Genomic DNA, 21,533 nt, shown 5'->3' with positions numbered 1-21,533 from the left:
GAAATACTTCCTATGTGTTATCATGAATTCGGAACAATGGCCATTAAAACATCCCAATCAATGTAAAACCCAATGGGAAAAAAAACAATGATCAGGTAAAAAGGTACACTGCTACCACAACACATGACAACACCCTCTCGATCACCACTCTTACCTCGTCCCCACTGTCGCTCACCTTCCCACTTATCCTGTCTTCTTCCTAACATAAGTGGCCCGACGCCGCTTCGCTGGGGATTGAGGAGCCCCCGCCTGATCTGCTTCCCCAGTGGCAGCGCGTTTCCTCTGTTGCTTACTCGGCATTTGAGCCACTCGCTCTCGGATGCGCCCTTCTTCTTGCTTCTGCAGCTGCACATGCTTTTGCCAATATCTTTGCAAAATATGGGGATCCGATACATCTTCTGCAGTTATCCACGAACACATGCGTTCACCATAGCCCTTCCATTTGATGAGATACTCACGATTCGCTGCTTTGCCCCTATGATCTCGAATCGCCTCAATTTCGAAATACTCATCATCAATGGCCTTTTCATCTATGTTCACCACCTTTAGCTCGGATGGTACATAGTTGCGATGAAGAATCTCATTCATTTCATCCTTCAACTCGTATGACCCGCCTTGATTTCTACGAATGACCGTATATGGACCATCATAAATGGGACTCAACTTGCTTGGTCGTTGACGTATCTTTACCATCACATGAGCACCCACTGGAATGTCCACGAGCATATGCTTGTCATTAAACCTCTTCTGCATAATCGCATTCATCTTGGCCTCTCGTTCATTGATCGCTGGAAATACCACCTTGTGCATGTAGTCAATACGCTCTTCAAGCTCTTTTACTGACGTGATATCCTTAGGGATCGGGTATTTGTCTTTGTTGGCATAATCCTCTGGCAGTGTAACTCGCCTGGCAAACATCAGCGAGAACGGCGAAGTCATCGACTTATTCTTGATGTAACGATTACAACAAAGCTGCACAATTGGAAGGTAATCGCTCCATTCTCGCGCATTAGAGTTACACATTTTTCTCAGCGTATTCATCACAATTTTCACACTCGCCTCCGCACTCCCATTACCTCTGGCTGCGTATGGGGTAGAATAGTTGCGCTGCAAACCTAGGTTCTCACTGATTGCCTGAAGCAAGTGATTCTCGAATTCCCCACCATGATCGCTCTGCATAATAATAGGAAATGAGTAATCCCCAAACACCTTAATCAATTCTCTAGCAATGCTCGTTGCTTCCTTCGACTTTAATGGGCGCACAATCACATACTTGGTACACAGATCTGTGACAACCATTATATACACATATCCATCAAAGGTCATCGTCATTGGGCCACCCAAATCCACTGACACATGCGACATCGGCTGAAGCGAAACTACATTCTTGAGCGGATGCCACCCTCTCTTTGCAATATTGTGCTTCTGACATTCTGGACAGCTACTGACCAACCTCTTAGCATCTTCATACACATTAGCCCAATGCAACCCTTGCGAGTGCAATTCTCTCACAATCGCCTGTGCGCCATAATGCCCAAACATGTGAATCTCTTGTAAAATCTCATCTCGCTCTTCCTCAGGAGGTGTCATGTAATCAAGATCTTCCTTCGCATTTTCAATCACTTGTGTAGCAAAGATATTTACTGCTTGATCTTTGCTATACCGCTTCTTCTTAATCATATTTTTTGCACCACGATTCTTGCGATTTTGCTCATGTCTCTCCCGACTACGCTCTTCACTTTCCTCCACTATTAACTGCGTACTCTCATTCTCCACAGGTGGATATAGTCTGCTCAATAAATCCGGAAAAATGTTCATTGCTCCTGGTAAATGCACGACTTCAAATGTAAAATCTAGGATAGTCTCAATCCATCCAGCCATCATAGGGTTTACCACTTTCTGAGAATGCAAATACACTAATGCTCGATGATCTGTCAGTACCCGGAACGCACGCCCATAAATGTACGTTTGAAACTTCCGCAACGCCAACACAATCGCATACAATTCTCGCTTCGTTGTGGACCAACGACGCTGCGCTGGACTCAGTGTGCTTGAAATAAAACCCACATACTTATGACGCCCCTTGTCATCTTCTTGGTAAATCACAGCCGCTACTCCATACAAACTGGCATCACACGCAATAATAAATTCCTTGTCGAAATCTGGGTAATTGATCAACAAATCCGCTTGCAATATCTTCTTAATTGCCTCAAAACACTCTATATGTTGATTCGTCCAGTGCTTCATCACATTCTTGTTGTCTTTAATGAGGTCCGTGATCGGAGCCGCCACTCTATAGATCATTGGAATATGTGAACGCAAATAATTCACTAATCCCATGAACTGCTGCACTTGTTTCTTGGTTGAGGGTACAGGCCAATTCGCCACATTTGTACATTTGGATTTGTCTACTCGGATGCCCTTTTCATCGACCACAAAGCCTAACAACCGCACCTTTCTCTGCATAAAATGGCACTTGCTCGGCTGTAAAATCAATTTTGCCTCTGTAAGCCGATCAATCACCGTTTTTACGGCTACCTTGTAATGCTCAAAATCCACGCCAGCGATAATGATATCGTCTAGAAAATTCTGCGTAGTAGATACCACTCGTCCTGACTCGTCACGCACTTGTTGCAATCCTGCTAGCAACGTAGATAGTGTAAATTGATACTGGCTTGGCAGCTGGCATAATCCAAAACAAGCCTTCAAGAAATAATATCCTTGGCCGTTAAAACTAAAGCTACATTTAAATTGGCTCTCTTTTTCAATAAGAAATCTGTGGTAAGCATCCTTCAAATCCGTGGTCCCAAAATACTTCATACCACTCAAGTTCTCAAAGATGTCTTTTACTAAAGGAATTGGGAAATTGTAGGGAGGTGGCAAAATACTATTCAACAAACGCACATCCAGACACACACGATGATCCACTACATTTCCCAACTTGTCACGCTTTGGTACCACCAGCAAAGGGCTATTAAAGGACGAATTGATTCTCGAACGTCCGATCGTCTTGGTATCCAACCACTTTTGAATTTGTCTCTCTACTACAGGCTTCAACGACTCAGCAATCGGATAGGGACGACGATGCGCCGTCGCTCCTTCTTTTGTAGGTAATTTCACTATAGCTTCTGGCAATGGACAACACGACTCGATAGGTATCTCTTCATTTCTCTTTAAGGCTTCGCTCATATATGTCTTAAACTCCTGACGCTCTTCCTCAGTACCCGCAGGTGAGTTATCCGCCTCTAAATGTTTGCCCTCAAAGTCCAAATTGATATTCTCAAACATTCTTTCATTATGTTCTGTAGCATCTGAATGCTGATGCTCACTGTCGATGCGAAACGCCACACCAGTAAGCCCAATATTCATCTTTGGCAACACATCCACTCCCAACAGGACATCAAAGTCCAACCCTTGCTCAAACGGAACCACTTCTAATGCATGTTCAAATACAATGCCATTAGCATATTTAAATTTCAATGGAAATGTCATTGCCACTCGCTTCACAGACTTGGATAAAAATTTCAGGTACCCATCAACTTTTCTCACTTTTTTGATCTTAAGCACATTTATTAGAAACTTCAAACTAATACAACTAATTTGGGACCCGGTGTCCACCTTGCCAATGACCTTGATATTCTTAGATTCTACACATATCAACAACGGGGTCAACAACGCAAAGTAATTAGTTTCTGCTTTGTTCACATTCACACTAGGCAACTTACATTGGAAAGCCAACTCACTCATCAGCTGATCTTGATCAGCGACACTATTGGCATCGTCTGCATTGGCATCCCTCGAAGCTGATGCCCCTGGCGAGGACGACGACTCATTGTCCTTGGTAACCACACTTGCCGCGAAGACCTCATGATTCAGAGCCGTGTTGGACGGACCAACCCCAGGAGGACGACGAGTGCCGCAATCATGTCCTCTTTCAAAAGGCTTCCAACACTTCACGCATTTGCCTTCACTCCTGGCCTTCTCGAACTTCAAAAACTGACACTCCTTAGATCCATGGGAATCATTCGGACCATGCTGCTTACAATGATACTTCTTGGTTCCACCACTACTCTCCACTCGCTTGAACCCTCCATAGTTACGTCTTCCACTTGATGACATCCCTCTTGACGATCTTTGGTACCCACGACGCTCTTGACGATCCTCACTCGCAGAACCCACCTCATTCACCGCAGCACCTGGCAGCAAAGCTGTTGCATGCGCATAGAAACGGTTGTCATCTCCCAACACATCGCGCGCCACTTGGGTAATTCGATCCACTGTCCACGACTCAGTGCCTTGTTCTCTCACCAAGGTAATGCGCACAGCCGTTTGTACCGGCAAGATTAACGACGCCATGAAGCGATCAGCCACTCTTGGATCATCCAACTGGAGGCCCGCATTGTACACTGCTTGCTGGAATCGACACGAGTAATCCATAATGGATTCAGACGCACTCATCACCATCGTAAACACTAAATCCGTATTGCGACGAGTAATCACTGCAGACCCAAAGCGTCTAGAGAACACTTGCTTCGCTTCCCACCACAAGCTGCACTTCAACAAAGTCTTGTCGACCCACGCACGATCCCCATTGGGCATACACAACGGAAGTAACTTGGCCCACTGCGCTTCCAAGTCCAACGATGATGAATTCAAGATGCTCTCAAAAGTACGCAAGTAATGATCTACGCTCTCAAACACTTCTTCGTTGGGAAAAGCCTTCACCGCTGCAGAAACCAACTGGAATTTGGGTAAATCGCGACGATTCAGAGCCAAATTTTCACTACGCATCATTCCACGACTCATCGCACTTGTCTTGGGCTTGACCACATCCCGATAGCTACGCAATTCCACAATCGCATCCTTATTGCTGCTAATCACTCGCAAAGCCTCATGACGCTCTCTCGCAGTAGGTGCCGTTGCTACCACCTTCAACAATTTCGCATTTTCTTCACGTAATGCCTTCAACGCATGCTCTAATGAAGCTTCTTCACTTGCTTCCATCGCCTCACTCAATGGCTCAGCTGCGGACTTCCCCCCAGATCCAACCTCTCCACTCACACTCTCCAGAGGCTCAAACGCAGACAAAGCCGAAGAACCACCACCAAGTTCAGCCATCAATTCGTCTTCATCAAGCACTTGACCGTCTTGAGACAGAACCTCGGTAAGACCATCCATAGAAGGATTGAGATCGAAATCTTCCAGCGTAACAGGAAGACCAGCCGCAGTAGCCCCAGGGACTTGAATCGAACCATTTGCTGAACCAGCAGTAGAATTAGAGGACACAGAACCAGCAGACATTCTTGATTTAGGATTGGGATAATATAATGCAATATATAGAGGTACAGTAATTAATTGTAAAAAATGTTTAGAATAACAAAATATAGACAGAGTAAATACAATTAGAACTGAATATATTTATTATGTTATTCCAAGATTGAATAGGGATCAAAACTAGTGTAGATATCAAAGGTATTTATAGTTATTTGACAGTGCCGCAGCAATAGGACCTTGATCTTGAATGCGGGATAATTGTATAAGCCTTGAACCAGTAACGAGGATGTGCTGCATCAGAACTCATGAACCACCAGTCAAGGATAAACAACAAAGATGATCCAGGATAGAATGTTCTTCCTAATAGCTTTGACGGAAGAACATTTGTCGGAATTGAAACCCACTTCCAGGGACGAAAGACCATAGGCTACCACTCTCTAGGAACCAGGATATAGATTAGCCATTTGATGGCACCACTCATGTTCCTTCGTGCTGCTTGAATAAAGACCTCTCGCTTCTACTATGCATCTCAGCTCATTCTCAGATCCTCTTATGTAATAAACGACGCTTAATACATTTGCCTCTCAGAGATGATCTATATCCTCAACAGCCACTGGTTCATCAAGTTCAAGTGATGTTCAAGGTCGAACATTTGTCTCGAAGGGGGGTGATGTCAGGGTTGAAGGGTATTCTGACAGTGATTTAGATCTGCAGGATATCATTGACAGACTAAACACAAACAAGAATAAGAAGCGCAGGTTTAAACCTAGAGCGCCAGCTACCAGGAACATTAAACAGCGATTAACCTGGATAGCGCACAACATTACACAAACTATATTGGATAAAATCAATGTTCAAATCTAATATTAATAAAGCACCTTTTTATCCATTCAACTAAAAGGCTATATACATTCCTGCATAATCCCTACATCTATATCTATATCTATCTCGATCAGATCTCAGATTGCATATACTATCTCTACGTATTTGCATCTGACAGATAGTATCTCCTCCTCAATGGTCCAACGGCTAGGATTTATCGCTTTCACCGATACGGCCGGGGTTCGACTCCCCGTTGGGGAACATTTTACCTCTCCTCCATTTTGTAGTGCATGTAGCTCTCTTTTGCTTTTTGTTTTGATAGCGTTAGTCTTGGATCCATAATGCGAATTATTTTTTTTTGTATGGAGATGCAGATTTTGCAGGACAACTATTCGTGGGCTACTCTTCTAGTATATAGTATATCATATTGAAATTTTATTTGACAACTGTTTGTGCCTGATATGTTATTCATGCAAAAGAGCATTTCTCACTGACTTTTAACACCAGATACATCACGTAGAAAGATGCCCTTTCATGTCCTTTCTCGGCTCTTTCTTTTTTATCATATTCAAAATGCCAGCCTAAAATAATTTACCTCTAGAGTCGTTACCAGCCATTTTCTCGTTTACTAAACAACTCGATAAGTCCTGCTCCAAACAGTATGTATATGTTGGAATCAAGCAGCAAACGAGGATCTTGTATCAGCATGTCTCGATTGTTACTTACAGGTGATTTATACTATTTGAAGGATGCTTAACCAAATCTAACAATAATGGAAGGTTGATACAGTCAATTTGGCTTAGTTGCTTCACGTTTGATGGCAAACAGGTTATATAAGATTTGTCCAAATTTGAAAATGGTGTCATTACATGGCAGTTTTCATAAACATTGGTGCAAAACCGTTTACGGCCTAACAAAAGATGGCTCTTTATCAAAATTACAACAACTGATGGATGCTTGTTCTTATTTTCATTATTTTTATTCTACGTTACCACAAGATTACAACAAATGTATGCATCAGTTCAAGAATTCATTAACTCATTTGGTGATCTGTGATAGCGTTGGAAAATACTTTGGTTAAAGGACGTCATTAAACCAATTTAACAGGCTGGTCGAGCGTTCTGGAACCTTTTCTTGCATTGAATTATTGGATATTCGAGTTGTAAGTATGACATATTTGTATGGACTAGATGCCATTTTCCAAAACATAGGGCCCTCTGTTAGCAACATTAGGATTGAAGTTCAGAACGGCAATCCGTCATATTCATTGAATCATTTCGATTTCCAATCAATTGCTTCAAGGCCTCATGCTAAAAGATTGAACATAGGTGACAAGGATTTGTTGAGAGGAGAGGATATGGAGTATATCATAAAATTCATCATGTTACGACAGCTGAGCCTTTACTCAAGCATATCATATCCTGCGGAGCATGTCAGGATTTCCTCATCTCAATATCTAACAGCGTTACCTCTATTCACAAAGTATTTACAGGATATCCAATCAGTATCACTAGATTACTTGACGTTGTCAAAAAAAGCTGTGCTGGCCTCATTGCCCCATACAAAGAAATGTGCAAACGTGATCTTTTTAGCAATCTGTCACAACGACACAATAGACACCAACTGTGTCAGATTCTTGTTTAGCACTTCAGAAAAAAGATTAAATTTAAACATACATCACAGCAGGGATCACAGACGAGTGCATTTTAACTTTGTTCGGTCGAGATATTGAAAATCTGTATATCCGAAAGGAGAGATGCTATCATCAGCTACACTTGACGAACGAAACAATAGCTGCTACGTAGAGAACCATATTGAGCAAAATACCTGTGACAAGGACAGCCTTCTCATATCAGGCCTCGAAGGTCCAGCCAATCGACAAAAATTCGAGTGCTGATATATTACGGAAGGTAATAGAATCAACGGGAAAGCTCTTTCTGGCATGGTTTAGCATATCAAACACATTGAAAAGTTTGTAGTAATATACGATGTATTATGATTGAACATCAAGTTGCAAATTGGCACGGAAGTCTTTGAAGAAAAGGTGATGAATGCGTTCAAGGCAAGTTCTGGCAGTTTCGCACTTGGTGTGCCATATGTCCCCGATCTTATGGTCAAAGCTCGCACTAATACAAAGACGGTCTATTGCAGAACTCAAAATCATAACCTAATAGAGGAAGGTAGCCTATTTCAGCCATTGACAAGAGACCAATACTTGGAAGCTACAAGAAGTTTGCAATTTATTAGAAAGAAATGCGTACATTTACCAATCAGTATGTAACTGCAAATATACAATTAGCTAGCTATCAGTTAATAAAACGTCCCCATACCTACCATTGCATCCAGCATCGATGATAAAAAAAGTATCGTCATATTTATTACCAACTTGCACATTCTGGCCTTGTGCGTCTCAGGCACAATATGAATGTCCAAGTCGAATGTAATGCCGCCTGAACTCGAACATCAAGCCACCCAGAACGAAACTAATTCAAGTACCATCCACCACAGACTTTTTTTTTTTTTCTTTGTTGGCATTTAGTTTACCCCACATTATAGACACAATGCTGCGAATTATTAGACCCACCATTATCTCGACAAGAACACATTGCATTCGATTTTACAGCACAGCTAATGGAGCTAGCAGCAGCACCATAAAAAAAGAGCCATTATCGCCCTTGGGAAAGCATTTGCATGATTCGATTAAAGTAATAAAGAAGCTCTTGTAACCAGGGTGTATCAGAGATTGACGAGATAAACCATAGGTGACAGGCCCACTCACTGTATCTCATTTCATGAGACAAGTACTTGTGAATCCACTGAGTGGATATTACATGTTGGGCGATGTGTTTGGTAAACAGGGTGATTTTGTCACATCTCCCGAGATTAGTCAAGTATTTGGTGAGGTAAGTCTCCTTTGTATTCATCAAGACAAGCAGGCTCTTATAGTTATGGCTTAGTTGTGTGGCGTATGGTACCTCACTGAATGGATGAGGTTGGGTCAACCCTCAAAAACACAGATTATCGAATTTGGACCTGGCAGAGGCACATTGATGAGCGACATGTTGAGAGTAAGTTGAGCCTATCTATAGACATGGAAGAGCAAGATTTATCTCATCAATCAATAGACTTTATCACAGTTCCCTTACTTTTATAAAACTTTGACGGATGTCCATTTCATAGAAGCAAGCCCTGGACTTCGTAAAATGCAAAGAGCTGCTCTGGTAGCAGGATCAGAGGAAAAGGATGTTGTTCGAGTGGAAGGAAACAAGGATGAGGCACCTATTGAAACAATCACAAGAGACGATGGTGTCAGAGTATCATGGCATGATGGTATTGAAGTGGTACCAGGTAGGATGATGATAGTAGGATCGAACAGAACAGTACGCTGACGGGTATGTAGATCAATGGTCTTTTATCATGGCGCATGAATTCTTTGATGCATTGCCTATCCACAGCTTTGAGGTAAAGTGTCTTTTGGGTATTGATGATGTATAACTAAATAGAAATGATAGAAAACTGGCGATGAATGGAGGGAGTTAATGGTTGATATGGATGACACAGAAGAAAGGTACAATCAGGGAATCATTTATCAATGGAAGCCATCTTATTGACACACATACATACAAAATATAGTGAGCATAATTTCAGAATTGTGAAATCACCCAACCAAGCCGCCATGTCTACAACACTCTTATCAGACAAAAAATTCGAAGCATTCAAAGATGGAGATCGAGTGGACGTGTCGCCTGATTGCTGGAATGTGATGGATAAAGTAGCAAGATATTTGAGCAAAAACGGTGGTACAGGATTAGCTATTGATTATGGCCAAGATTATGTTCAAGGGGACACACTTCGGGTAAGTGTCTGAATTTGCTCTTAGAACCATTCAAGGGTAGCTCAATATCGAGGAACAAATAGGCTATCAAAGATCACAAAATCATCCATCCCATGTGCGACCCTGGAAGTGCTGATTTGAGTGCAGATGTCGATTTCAGCTTCTTGAAGAAAGCTATTCAGAGCGGATCAGGTAAAAGTGTCCATAAATAGAGATATTCCAAAAATGAAGCTTATACGTTTATTAGACATCACTGCATATGGGCCGATTACCCAAAAAGACTTTTTACAAGCTCTTGGCATACAAGCACGCATCGAAACACTATTCAGGAACGCAAAGAACTCGGCTGCCAGAAAATCATTGCTGGATGGCGCTGAAAGATTGATGGATCCTGAGGCGATGGGCAGAATCTATAAAGTGTTAGCATTTGCCAACAATGCTGGCCACAATAAGGAACCAGTGGGATTTGAGAATAAATAAAATTAGAATTTATCGTCAGTACCTCTTTGTATGGTGTAATTGAGCCTGCAGAGTTACACTATGGTCTGCTGCCAGATCAAGTTTTCAACATCCGTGGATCAAAGTTTCTTAATGCAAGCCTCTCTCTCCATTAGCATGATTGACAGATCATTATCCAATGACCAAAAAAGCAAATAGTTGCCTAATTGAGATTATTACACTAATTTAGGAAATTATAAATCATGTTAGTATAATAGATGAGATAGACAAACGCAATATTGCATTTGATAAGTTGATATAATTTCAAATATAATACACAGAGAGAGTGCTAGAGCTAGAGGTACCTGGCATGGGTATAAGAGATAGCAGGAGGAGGATGATGGTAGGCATGAATAGGCAGAATAAGTATAAATGTATCCAGCACAACATCTCACTGTAGCGCACAAAATGTCCAACATTCACCCTTAATAACGCCATATCGTTATATTTCATCTTGCCAATACTTGCAACATGGTAATAAAGAACACAAAAAAAAAAAGAGATATGATACAAGCAGTGTGTGATATTTCGTATCTCTCTTGTGATTTCTTTTTTGATATAAATATCAAGCAGGTTTTGCCCTCTCCATCCTTTCCCTTCACTATACCTGCATTGTTCCTACAACACCATGTCTTCACTTAAAGAAGATGCACCTAGTGAGAAACTAGAGAAAGTCAATCCTGATTTCAATGAAAAAGACTATATTGATACACTCCCTTTTGATGATGTTGACAAGTTGGATGACTTTTCAGAGCAGGATACCAAGAAGCTGCATAATGAAGAAGACCTGGAGATTGCCATTGTCAATGATGTTGCATTGACTGAAGATGATACCTCACTGAGACCAGTGACCGTGCGATCTATATTCATTGGCGTGGTAAGTGGCTTTCTTCTGTTTGATCCCAGGAATACTGATCATTCTACAGATGTTGGCATGTCTCAGTTCATCGATATCACAACTCATGGTGTTCAAGCCTGTGGGTATTCCACTTACTGACACTTTCATGATGATTTTAGCCTATGTGTTTTGTACATTTTGGGCTCGTGTTGTCCCCAAGGGCGGCTGGCTCAACCCTGGACCTTTCAACATTAAGGAACATACCTGTATCTATGTCATGATTTCTGCTGCCAACACTAGTGCTTATGGTACCTGGATTTTATCTGCTCAAGAGCTCTTTTATCAAGATACACCTGGTGCTGCAGGCTCCATCTTTTTGCTGATTGCTACTCAATTAGTAGGTTACGGTATTGCTGGTCAATTACGTCCCTACCTCGTTTACCCTGCCAACATGACATGGCCTACCAGTTTGCCTGTGGTTTCCTTGATCAAGACGCTGAATACAGACAAGCAAGAAGCCAAATGGAGAACCCGATTCTTTTTCATGGTATTCGGAGCTATCTTTGTCTATGAATTCATTCCTCAGTACATGTTCCCCATGCTCGGTGGTATCTCTATCATCTGCCTTGCCAAGAATGATAGCAAATGGGTGCAGCGTCTGTTTGGTGGCCTAGGCACCAACGAAGGCATGGGCATGTTCCAGCTCTCGTTTGATTGGAATCTCTTGACCTCTTACAAACCACTGTATATCCCACTTTGGATCCAATTGAACGTCTATGGCGGCATTGCTTTGCTTTGGGTATTGGCTCCTTTGTTGTATTACTTTGATGTTTGGAATGCTCAAAGTTTTCCCTACCTCTCCAACTCTATCTTTCAAAGATTCGACAATGGTACTTCTCGCATCTATCCTCAGCACGAGGTGTTGAATGCTGACAACTCGCTGAATTACACTCGTCTGGAAGAAGTGGGAAGACCTCAATTTGCTACTGTTTACGCTACCAACTACATTTTTATTAATTTTGGTGTCACTGCTACTATCACTCATGTTGCTCTGTTCTACGGTAAAGCTATTTGGGCTAATTTTAAAAAAAGCAAGGCTTTCAAGGAAACTGAGGAAACCGATATTCACATGAAATTGATGTCTGCTTATAAAGAGGTAAGAAGAGACACCATGCTCCAATGCCTTCAGCATAGACTCATTGTATTCTAGGTTCCAAGCTGGTGGTACTATGTGATCTATGTTTGTGGTATTGCTCTCAACATTGGTATCGCGTATGCCAACAAGAGTCAGCTGCCTTGGTGGGGTGTCATCTTTGCCATCTTCCTCTCCACTATTCTTTCATTACCATTGAATCTCATCACTGCTGTCACTGGTTATGGCTTTGGTCTCAATGTGCTCACTGAAATGATCTGTGGCTTTATTCTTCCAGGTCTCCCAGTTGCTAACATGTACTTTAAGACTTTGGGCTACAACACAATGTCGCAAGCTGGCGTTATGGCTCAAGACTTAAAGATTGGTCATTATCTTAAAGTGCCACCTAGAATGACATTTATGCATCAAATTGGCGGCACCATCATTGGCTGCATTTTCAATTATATTGTCAATGCCAGCATTACCTCTTCAAAGCGTGATATTTTGCTAGATCCTGTTGGAAACCAGTTCTGGAATGGTGCAACACCTCAAACCATCAACTCTGCTGCCATCACTTGGGGTAATTATGCTATCATACAATATTGACTACAGATGTATAACATGTTGCTTTCAATAGGCGCAATTGGACCTTTAGCTATGTTTGGCCCAGATACTCAGTACTACATCTTTTTGTGGGCTTTCATCATTGGGTTCTTCTTACCTGTGCCCGGTTATCTTTTGCATAGACGTTTCCCCAATGCTGGTTTTGACAAGTTTAATATCCCCATGATCTTAACTGGCATCTGTTTCATGCCAGGTACCAATACCTCTTGGGTCACTGTGTCCTTTGTGCTGGTTTTGGTGTTTCAAGGATACATCAAGAAGAGATACAGTACTTGGTTTGCTAGACACACGTACCTTATCTCAGCTGCTTTGGATTCAGGTACCTCTTTGATGGTTTTCTTTGTTTCCATGGCATTGCAAGGTGGCGTGAACGGTATTACCTATGAATTTCCCATCTGGTGGGGTAACCGCGCAGATGCAGATTACATGGATCAATGCTGTCTGAACTGCTAAATTTCTATGGTTCCAACTTTATTTATATCGTAACAAGTAATCATTACATAATAAACTTTGAGAAAATTGATCTTACTATTATAGATGTTGCAATGATAAAGTAGGCTCACTGGCCATATTATATATAAAACTGCACAAAAAAAAAAAAAAAAAAAAAAAAAAAAGAGTTGCCAGGCCAAGTTGTAGCGGCACTCTTTGATACGCAATTCTTTTTCTTAATTGTTAGTTTCAATTTGCCTTCATGAGGACATTGATCTTGTCACCAGCCAACACTGCTGGCCGAAACTCAATTAGTCTATTCTGCTATATTCGACTAATCACAACACTCTTCTTTTTATTCTAGAAAAAAAATTGGTTTGCTCATAAAATGATATGCATGTTGTCAAGCTATTTTAGTTGCTTGTAACTTGTGATTGCTGCTTATCGTCACTACCACCCTCATCATTGGTATTAGCAAACGTCTTCTTTTCCACTGAAGGCGAGGTGGGAGGTGTAGGTATCTTTCCTTCACTCGTCGTGGTATTGGCAGTGGCTGCCTTTTGCTGTTGTTCTTGTTCATGGAGCTGTGCCTTCTTCTTTGCATGCTCTATAGCTTGCTTTCTATCTGTTGCTACAGAATCAATGAATTCAGGAATGTGGTCCAAGATGGATTGGCAACAAAGATCCAGGTGTTGAGGCTGTTTAGAAAGCCTAAATTTGAGCGCATGAAACAACAGATAACTAATCAACTCTGCAGGGCTGATGTCAAGTGGGATGTTTCTCTCCTTTGAGACTTGATGTGCCGTATCTCTCATACGCTGAAGAAGCTCATTCACAGTGACAGAAAGCATTGGGTATTTTTCGGTCGGCAAATCTTCCAGTGCTGTTTCTTTCTCCTCCATGCAAAAGAATCTCCAAAAGATGAGCTTGGCCTGATAGTCGTCAACATAACCCATATGAAGCTTCAAGTCAATTCGTCCAGGTCGAATAAGTGCAGGTGGAATTGTGTTCATGTCGTTGCAAGTCATGAAAATAACTAAGCAAAAGAAAAAGGTCAGAGTACTTGAGATCCATTGAAAACACTTGTAAAATACCTACTCGACTCTTCTAGACTAGCTATACCATCCAGCGCGTTGAGAATGCCTGATACTGACACGGAATTTTTCTTTTTGTTCATCTTGTTGTCATCCTTCTTCCCTTGTAGTCCCTCATCAAACTGGTAATGGTCCACATCCTCAATCACCAAGATACAACTCTTGGGCAATTGGGCCATTGCAGATGATAAACTTTCATCATCTGAAGCGGCAGAGAGATTCAATATAGCCACATTCATCTTGACTTTACTTGCTAATGATTGAATGAAGGATGTCTTGCCTGTGCCTGGTGGTCCATACAGCAAGTAACCTCTTCGATAGGGAATACCACGATCATTGTACCATTCCTTGGAATCTTTAAATGTGAGGATGTCTAACACATGTATTACTATCATGTTTGCCATTAAACCCCCCCCCCTCTCCCTCCTTTGCTTACCATTCAAAATCCTCTCTTTCTCTCCCTTCTTTAATACAACTGAATTGAAAGATCGAATTTTTCTATATCCATGTTCCCTCCATTGATTATCATCATCCCATCCATGATGATTAAAGTTGCACTTGTAGATAATGAGCTGCAATAAACATGTTACTACATAAGCTCCATCCCAATCAAAGGGCTTTTACCTTGTTCTTTCTAGCATTGTAATATTCATCAACCCAGTCTTGTATGAATGATCTCAATTTAGGCAAATCTCGTGATCGCATCCTATCGAAAGGTACATGAATGAATAAGCACAATGCACTCACATTCTCTCGCTCTCTCTCTCTTCAAAATCAACCACAACTTACTTGATCTCAATAGTATCCGTTCTCATATTACCCATACTCAAAAAAGGGCTTCTGACACTATCACTGGATGGCGCTTCATCCTTGCGATTCACATAGATGAGATGCCCTTTATGTTTGATGGCAAATTCACGATACTTTTTCGGAATCAGGTCAATGATGGGCTTGCTATCTTGATCAGTTTGCAGGGACCTTCTGTAGTACGAGTAATGGGTGTTCTTTTGCATCTGATCTGCTGGATTTGCATAGCCCGTCTTTCCTCGCACATGTCGCAGTGTGTCAATACCCTCGAAATGCTTGGTGACATATTCATCCACAGGAGTAAAGATGAGCTCGTCGTCTCCAATCACAACAGACACATAGAACATCTCTTCCTTGATTTGTTTGCAGTAGTCGTAAAATGCCTTGGTTGCTTGAGAGATGGCGGGGATAAGTGACAGAAAGACGCACACCAGAACAGTATCGTTGCCTGCATAACGTTTGAGAATAAGCAGGGTTCTTTCGCCCAACAAGTTGGCCCAGAAGCTTTCATTGATAATCACTTCGAAAACGTCAAGTAGACGATTTAGGAAATAAGATGCAAACATGGCAACAGTAAAGAGAAAGGCAGGAATAAGAGAAAAAACGATCAGACATGAGAGAGGCATCTCCTTTTTATACTTTTTTTTTTCTCTTTGTCTTTGTCTTTCTCTTTTCTCGGATGTTACTTAAAAGGTAGATTTCACAGTGCCACATCTTTCTCAGGTTGTAACATGATCATTCTGGATTGTTTGTTTTTTCTTCTTTATTTCAGTATTTAGTGAGAGATACGTACTAAAATAAGTTCTTAAAATCATGATGCATGTATAAGACCCAAGTGTTCCGCAGTAAATATATTTTGTTAGATGTGCTTAGCCCACACTATTCACCAAGCTGAAAAAAACAACATCAACACTCGGTAATTAACCTAAAATAGCCATGTATCAAAGAAACTGTGGGCTATGCTGTGGCACTTTTTCATTAAAAGTACTAAGTAAACTAAGTGTTTGCCCTACAAGAAATATTTTGTGGCACTTTTGTCTATTTATCCCTAATTAATGACACAATTCCTTGTAGACCAAATGATTTTCTTTTTTATGTCATGAACATGCATTAGCATAGATCTATTTTTTTTTTTTTTTTTGCTTTCTTGGCTCATCATGATCATAACATTTCGTTTTCTTCCTTGTTTTGAAATTGATTCTAGACCTTGGGCATATATACAGTATATATTCTAGATTTCAAGGCATTTTCTGTTTGTACCTAAAAAAAAAAAAAAAAGAAGTATCATGCAAACGTTTGTTGCATGTAACTCCAAAACAAGTTTCTCATCAAGCAAAGCTCCTCTGTGAACAACTTGCGGTTGTGTTTGTCATTCACAGCAGAGAAAACGACCATGTTGACATGTAAGCATATTTGATCCAAACTCAAATGGGCGGACACTCATAACACATGCACTTGTGTAAATGAAAGGCTCTTGATTTGATACAATCGATGGATCTCCATATCGTCCATGCTTTTTATATAATGTCTCTTTATTAAAATGAGTTTTCTCATTAAACGCTATGCCAAGATTCATTATCTGAATCTTCTGTTGTGATGACTTTCTCTGTTGTAAGAGCAGTAGTAGCTGCCTCGATAGGCTTGTCCTGACCATCCATCACCACGACAGCCGGTTGTTTGTCTTGCTGCTCGGCTGTTGTCATATTGGTGACAGTGGCATGGCTGCTTTGCAACAATAGAGCAGAGTCAATGGATTCCGTTTCCTCAGATGTAGATGACGATGACAGTGAAGCTGAGGATTTTTGCTGTAGTTCAGCAGCCCTTGCTTCAACCTTTTTCCAAGCCAATCTTCTCTCCTCTTTTAGTCTTGATTCAGCATTTCTAACAAGCTCGAGTTAGCCAAGTCTACTCTCTCTCTCTCTCTCTTTCTCTCTCTCTACAAATGGCAGGGCACAACAACAGACTTACTCTAACGCATCCCGTTTGTATTGATCTACCAATTTCTCAAACAGATCCTGATCCATCTTCATCAACAATTGCAACGTGTTATACACCAATTGATGTATTGTTCTATTCCAATGTTCGTTTGAATGCTTGTAAATGGAAGGAAAGATGATTGGCATGATGATATCGATATGGTCGTCCATGATGCGAATCACATCCTCATAAGTATAAAAGTACAGAGCCCGCTCTGCCACCTGAAAATGAGGGCTTGCTACACATGCTGCTAACCGTTGAAAGAAAGGCACCATCATGTCTTGATCGAATCCGTTCTCGGTGACGTCCAAGATCTCTTCAAATTCGGTCAAGAATATCACTTCTTTGGCGCTGTTGACTTTGGGCCAGTATCGCATTAATCCCTGAATGACGCCAGGCACAAGATCAGGATCTTTTTCTAAGAATTGGACCACGCAATAAGTGAGCTGAGGGCTGTAGGTGGCCAAATGAGCGGGTTTGTGAAGTGGTATAAGGACTTTGTGCAGAAAAGTTTTGTGTTCCTTTTTCAAGGGCAGTGCAAACCCATTGATGATGCTATGGAGGAGGGGCGTGCTGTATGAGTTGCATGTGTAGCATGGTCCACTTGTCTCTAGAGGACTTACCTGCCGAGAATCTCTAATAGTTCTGCCACACCATTAAAGTGCTCCGTTTCATATATGAATTGAAAGAATATATTGTTGATAGATCTTCTAATAAATGCTCGTAAATTGAGAAATTTGCCGTAGATTCTGTGTAATGTTGTTTTTAGAAAGTCTCTTTCTCTAGGATCTTCACTATCGAATAATTCCAGCAACTATTCGCATGGGCTTGATTAGTATGATTCCGTTCTTACTCTATCCTCCCTTTTTCTTACCTGTAGAATAAACTTTTGATCAATGTACTTTCTTGCAATTTGAGGATTGAAATCTTGCGATTCCACAAACCTCAAAAAGAACTCGTATACCAATTGAAGATGAGGCCAAGCCGTCTCTAAAGCAGGTTCATCTTCTTCTGGATCATAGCCTTCATTCACTGTGGATGTTTGAGGTGAGATGGTTCTGAATGTGTTGACTGTAAACATGCGAATGACATCAGGATAAATGAGATCCGAGATGGCTCCTCTTGATGTAGCGACATATTCCAACATTTCTTGTAATTCTTGCCTTTTGATCTCTTTGTTTCTAAGCTCGGACGATGGATCATTAAAGTCGAATAGTACTTGGCATTGTTGAAGCTTTAATATAAATAATTCTTGACGTTTTGAAGGAGGGACATCTATAGATATACCAAGGGCATCAGCCTACCCATCAACAGACATACACACATACACACTTACCATTAAAGTAAGGACTTTTTTCAAGATCTGCTTTCTCTCTGGTGGCGTATATTCTAGAAGAACGTTGACGACGAGGAGTACGTACAGCAGGTATGGTATCTTTAGGAGTGTCTTTTAAAATCTGCTTGGTAACTTCTGCTGAACGACCCGGTGTGGTAGGACTGACTAGAATATTATGCTGCTGCTGATGATGATGTATGGCATTAATTGATTGTAGCACCATACAATATACAAGTGTCTATACTTACATTAGTGCTATTCTGTACGAGTGATGGTGACGATGAGGGTGATGATAAAGTGGTTGCTGGTGGTGGTGGTGGTGGTGGTGGTGTAATGGCTTGAATATGAGGTGTATTAGTATTAGTATCAGTAGATGGTATTTTATTGTTGTTGGCAGATGGTGATCGAGTCGTCGATGAACCAGTTGAAGAACGAGATTTGCTGGTTGCATGTTGTTTTGTGGTTGCTGATGCTGATGATGATGAAGAAGATTTGGTATCCTTGTGTGATGTTCTCCGTGTAAGCTACAAGTGAGGTATTGTCAGTATATGCTCGCAACAAGAACAATGGGAACAGGCACACTTACGACTCCCTTTAAACCTTTCATCATTTTTACTTGTTGCTCAAATCCACTAGGCTGTAGAGAGTGCTGAGTGTGAGAGATAGGAATAAAAAGAGAAGAAAACGAGAGAAAAAAAAGGAATAAACACCTTCTTCTTGTACTCCAGAAAGAAGATATACACACAGAGAGAGAGAGAGAGAGAGAGAGGGGGGGGACTGACTCCTAAATTTGGATCAAACACTGACGCAACAGCAAGGCAATAAAATAGAGATATTGTTGATTTATACTATGATACATACAAGCATTGTATACAAATCCACAGTGCTTGCATCAAGTCAATCCATAGGACCAGGATGTCTTTTTCTTTTCTTTTTTTTTTTTTTTTTTTTTTTTTTACTTGAGATTCAACACAAATGGATACATGCTATGAAATGCATTACACGTGCCAGTAACCTTCTTTTACACACACTTGCAACACAGCGATGCAATGTAGCTTAAAAATACACACGTAGTATCTTGATTGAACATGTGTGTTGGTCTTGTTTTTTTTTTCTATACAGTTCTGGAACTGCTATCACCAACACGGGAAATCATAGACGATGTATGTCTGTTTTCGACATCAAACCACACAAGTAGCACTAATCACCCAAAAAACATTTTGCAGCCAATGATGCATTGATACGCTGTATAGGATAGTTTCCACACGTTTCTGTGCATAATTTTATTCCACAAGTACAGATACCACGCAACGTTCAACTTGGCCTTGCTGCTGCTGGTACTGATCCATTGGCTTGACAGTTTGGCTAAACGGTAGACGGTATACGCGAGCAGCACCGTGATTGACAATACTACAGCGTGCATGTTCAAGTGATGTACCTTGATCCAGCTCACTCTGGCTTTTGCGTCTAATCGATAATTTAGCGTACCGTTTTCATGCGTAAACAAGGCCTCCTCTTCCACTACATCTGCTCCACGAAGAGCACCATGTTTGCTCTTGATCTGTGTCAGTGCCTTGAACTTGTCTGTGTTTCTTTGAAACTGGCCCAATGCATCCTCGACCACTGTGGCAATGAGTGCACTCACTTCTTGTTGTGTGGATCTATAATCCAATCGCATGCCTACGCCAAATTTCTCCACTGTAATCGCATTGGGCATCTGATCCACAAAGAACGGATATACAATCAAACGCACGCCACCAAAATAGGCTTCTTGAATGGATCTTGTGCCTCCATGCGTAATAAAGACCTGCGTAGAAGGATGGCTCAAGATGGTAAATTGAGGTTCCCAGTCGATAAACTGAATATCATTGTCGGCGGAAGCTCCCTTGATAAAGAATTTGTGTACCTGGTAGGTCACATTGAGTGACAACAATTTATGGAAATAAATGCTGATCTATCCCTCGTGTAGCCCAAATAATACCGTCCAAATGCTTTGTTTCATACACCTCTAGCAAGCCAGTCAATGTCGGATGCATTGGCTTTCACCAATTGTCCAAAGGCGATGTAGGCTGTTTTTTTTTGTGTGTGTGCCCAAAAATCTCTCCAATGCAGGCGTCAGTTTCTTCAGGCACAATGGGCCTCACAGGACCAAATCAATCTACTTTGATCTAAACAATTCGACCTGCTTAAGATAGCCTCATACAGGCACATCAGTTTCTTTTCTCTGATCTTTGCGGTTGCATTGATAAAACTTACCATCTTTAAAATCGACGGCCATTCCAATGGCAAACTCTGTAAAGAAATCAATAGTAGAGATATTTCTAATATGATCAATCAAATGCGTCTGTTTAGCAATCTCGTAAGGTTTCGCTATGAACATCGTTTCAATCGATGGAAAGTTGCTGCCGAGTTTTGGCTGAGCCTAATAAGAGGTATTAGTAGCAGTTGCGGGAAACGAGTACAGCCGTAGTATAGCCCCATGCCTTTGTTACGAAAATGGTAGTACGGTTTCTTGATGTCAGTTCATCAAGGATAGATTACACTCAGTTGATGTGAGATGCTCCATATAAGCTAAAACCAAGCGACATAGAATTAGCCAGACAGTTGTTAATACAGCGGCTCGCATATTAAAAAAATGTATGGGGAAATCAGAAAGAAAGAAAGAGAGAGTCAATAGTGAGATCAAACAAGCTAGACCTAAACAAACAAGATGCATACAACTGTAGTACAAGATGAGCATGATAAAGTATAGATTTATTAGAGTATCTGATACACTTTGGCTGGTTCTCTGTAGGTATTTCAACTATCTGCTTTATGTGAGAGTTCCTCCCTAAACGACCTGCAAGTTTGGTTTTGGCGCTTCC

General features: G+C 41.2%; 6 protein-coding genes and 1 non-coding gene across 7 annotated transcripts; 3 read left to right on the top strand and 4 right to left on the bottom strand.

Moving 5' to 3' along the window:
• Positions 1-183: 183 nt before the first annotated feature.
• ACP2_1 (mitochondrial acyl carrier protein) lies at positions 184-5,301 on the bottom strand (the record flags this gene model as incomplete). Its single annotated transcript, XM_064824665.1, has 1 exon — positions 184-5,301. The coding sequence occupies one exon, from the start codon at positions 5,299-5,301 to the stop codon at positions 184-186; it is 5,118 nt and encodes a 1,705-aa protein (XP_064680042.1).
• A 984-nt stretch (positions 5,302-6,285) lies between these two features.
• ATC70_005373 lies at positions 6,286-6,357 on the top strand. Its single transcript has one exon. It is a non-coding gene; the product is annotated as a tRNA-Glu (tRNA).
• Positions 6,358-8,657: 2,300 nt separating this feature from the next.
• On the top strand, positions 8,658-10,411 carry ATC70_005372 (uncharacterized protein; the record flags this gene model as incomplete). Its single annotated transcript, XM_064824664.1, has 9 exons — positions 8,658-8,801; positions 8,859-8,999; positions 9,054-9,164; positions 9,222-9,444; positions 9,497-9,558; positions 9,609-9,664; positions 9,730-9,952; positions 10,015-10,123; positions 10,179-10,411. The coding sequence occupies 9 exons, from the start codon at positions 8,658-8,660 to the stop codon at positions 10,409-10,411; spliced, it is 1,302 nt and encodes a 433-aa protein (XP_064680041.1).
• A 646-nt stretch (positions 10,412-11,057) lies between these two features.
• On the top strand, positions 11,058-13,476 carry ATC70_005371 (uncharacterized protein; the record flags this gene model as incomplete). The annotated part of the gene is made up of 4 exons (XM_064824663.1): positions 11,058-11,306; positions 11,356-12,423; positions 12,478-12,979; positions 13,037-13,476. The coding sequence occupies 4 exons, from the start codon at positions 11,058-11,060 to the stop codon at positions 13,474-13,476; spliced, it is 2,259 nt and encodes a 752-aa protein (XP_064680040.1).
• Positions 13,477-13,868: 392 nt separating this feature from the next.
• ATC70_005370 (uncharacterized protein) lies at positions 13,869-15,922 on the bottom strand (the record flags this gene model as incomplete). Its single annotated transcript, XM_064824662.1, has 5 exons — positions 13,869-14,491; positions 14,554-14,922; positions 14,986-15,121; positions 15,174-15,255; positions 15,339-15,922. 5 exons carry the CDS (start codon positions 15,920-15,922, stop codon positions 13,869-13,871), a joined length of 1,794 nt encoding a protein of 597 aa, XP_064680039.1.
• Positions 15,923-16,909: 987 nt separating this feature from the next.
• CTA8_2 (Heat shock transcription factor) lies at positions 16,910-19,279 on the bottom strand (the record flags this gene model as incomplete). Its single annotated transcript, XM_064824661.1, has 7 exons — positions 16,910-17,237; positions 17,325-17,888; positions 17,957-18,147; positions 18,208-18,608; positions 18,670-18,853; positions 18,918-19,193; positions 19,256-19,279. 7 exons carry the CDS (start codon positions 19,277-19,279, stop codon positions 16,910-16,912), a joined length of 1,968 nt encoding a protein of 655 aa, XP_064680038.1.
• A 594-nt stretch (positions 19,280-19,873) lies between these two features.
• ATC70_005368 (uncharacterized protein) lies at positions 19,874-20,386 on the bottom strand (the record flags this gene model as incomplete). The annotated part of the gene is made up of 1 exon (XM_064824660.1): positions 19,874-20,386. One exon carries the CDS (start codon positions 20,384-20,386, stop codon positions 19,874-19,876), a length of 513 nt encoding a protein of 170 aa, XP_064680037.1.
• Between the last annotated feature and the right edge of the window lie 1,147 nt (positions 20,387-21,533).

Source organism: Mucor velutinosus (genome assembly GCF_035048745.1).
Source record: "Mucor velutinosus strain NIH1002 chromosome Unknown tig00001544, whole genome shotgun sequence".
Lineage (NCBI taxonomy): Eukaryota > Fungi > Mucoromycota > Mucoromycetes > Mucorales > Mucoraceae > Mucor > Mucor velutinosus.
The sequence above is the reverse complement of the archived record's forward strand: the minus strand, read 5'-3'. Positions and strand labels throughout refer to the sequence as shown.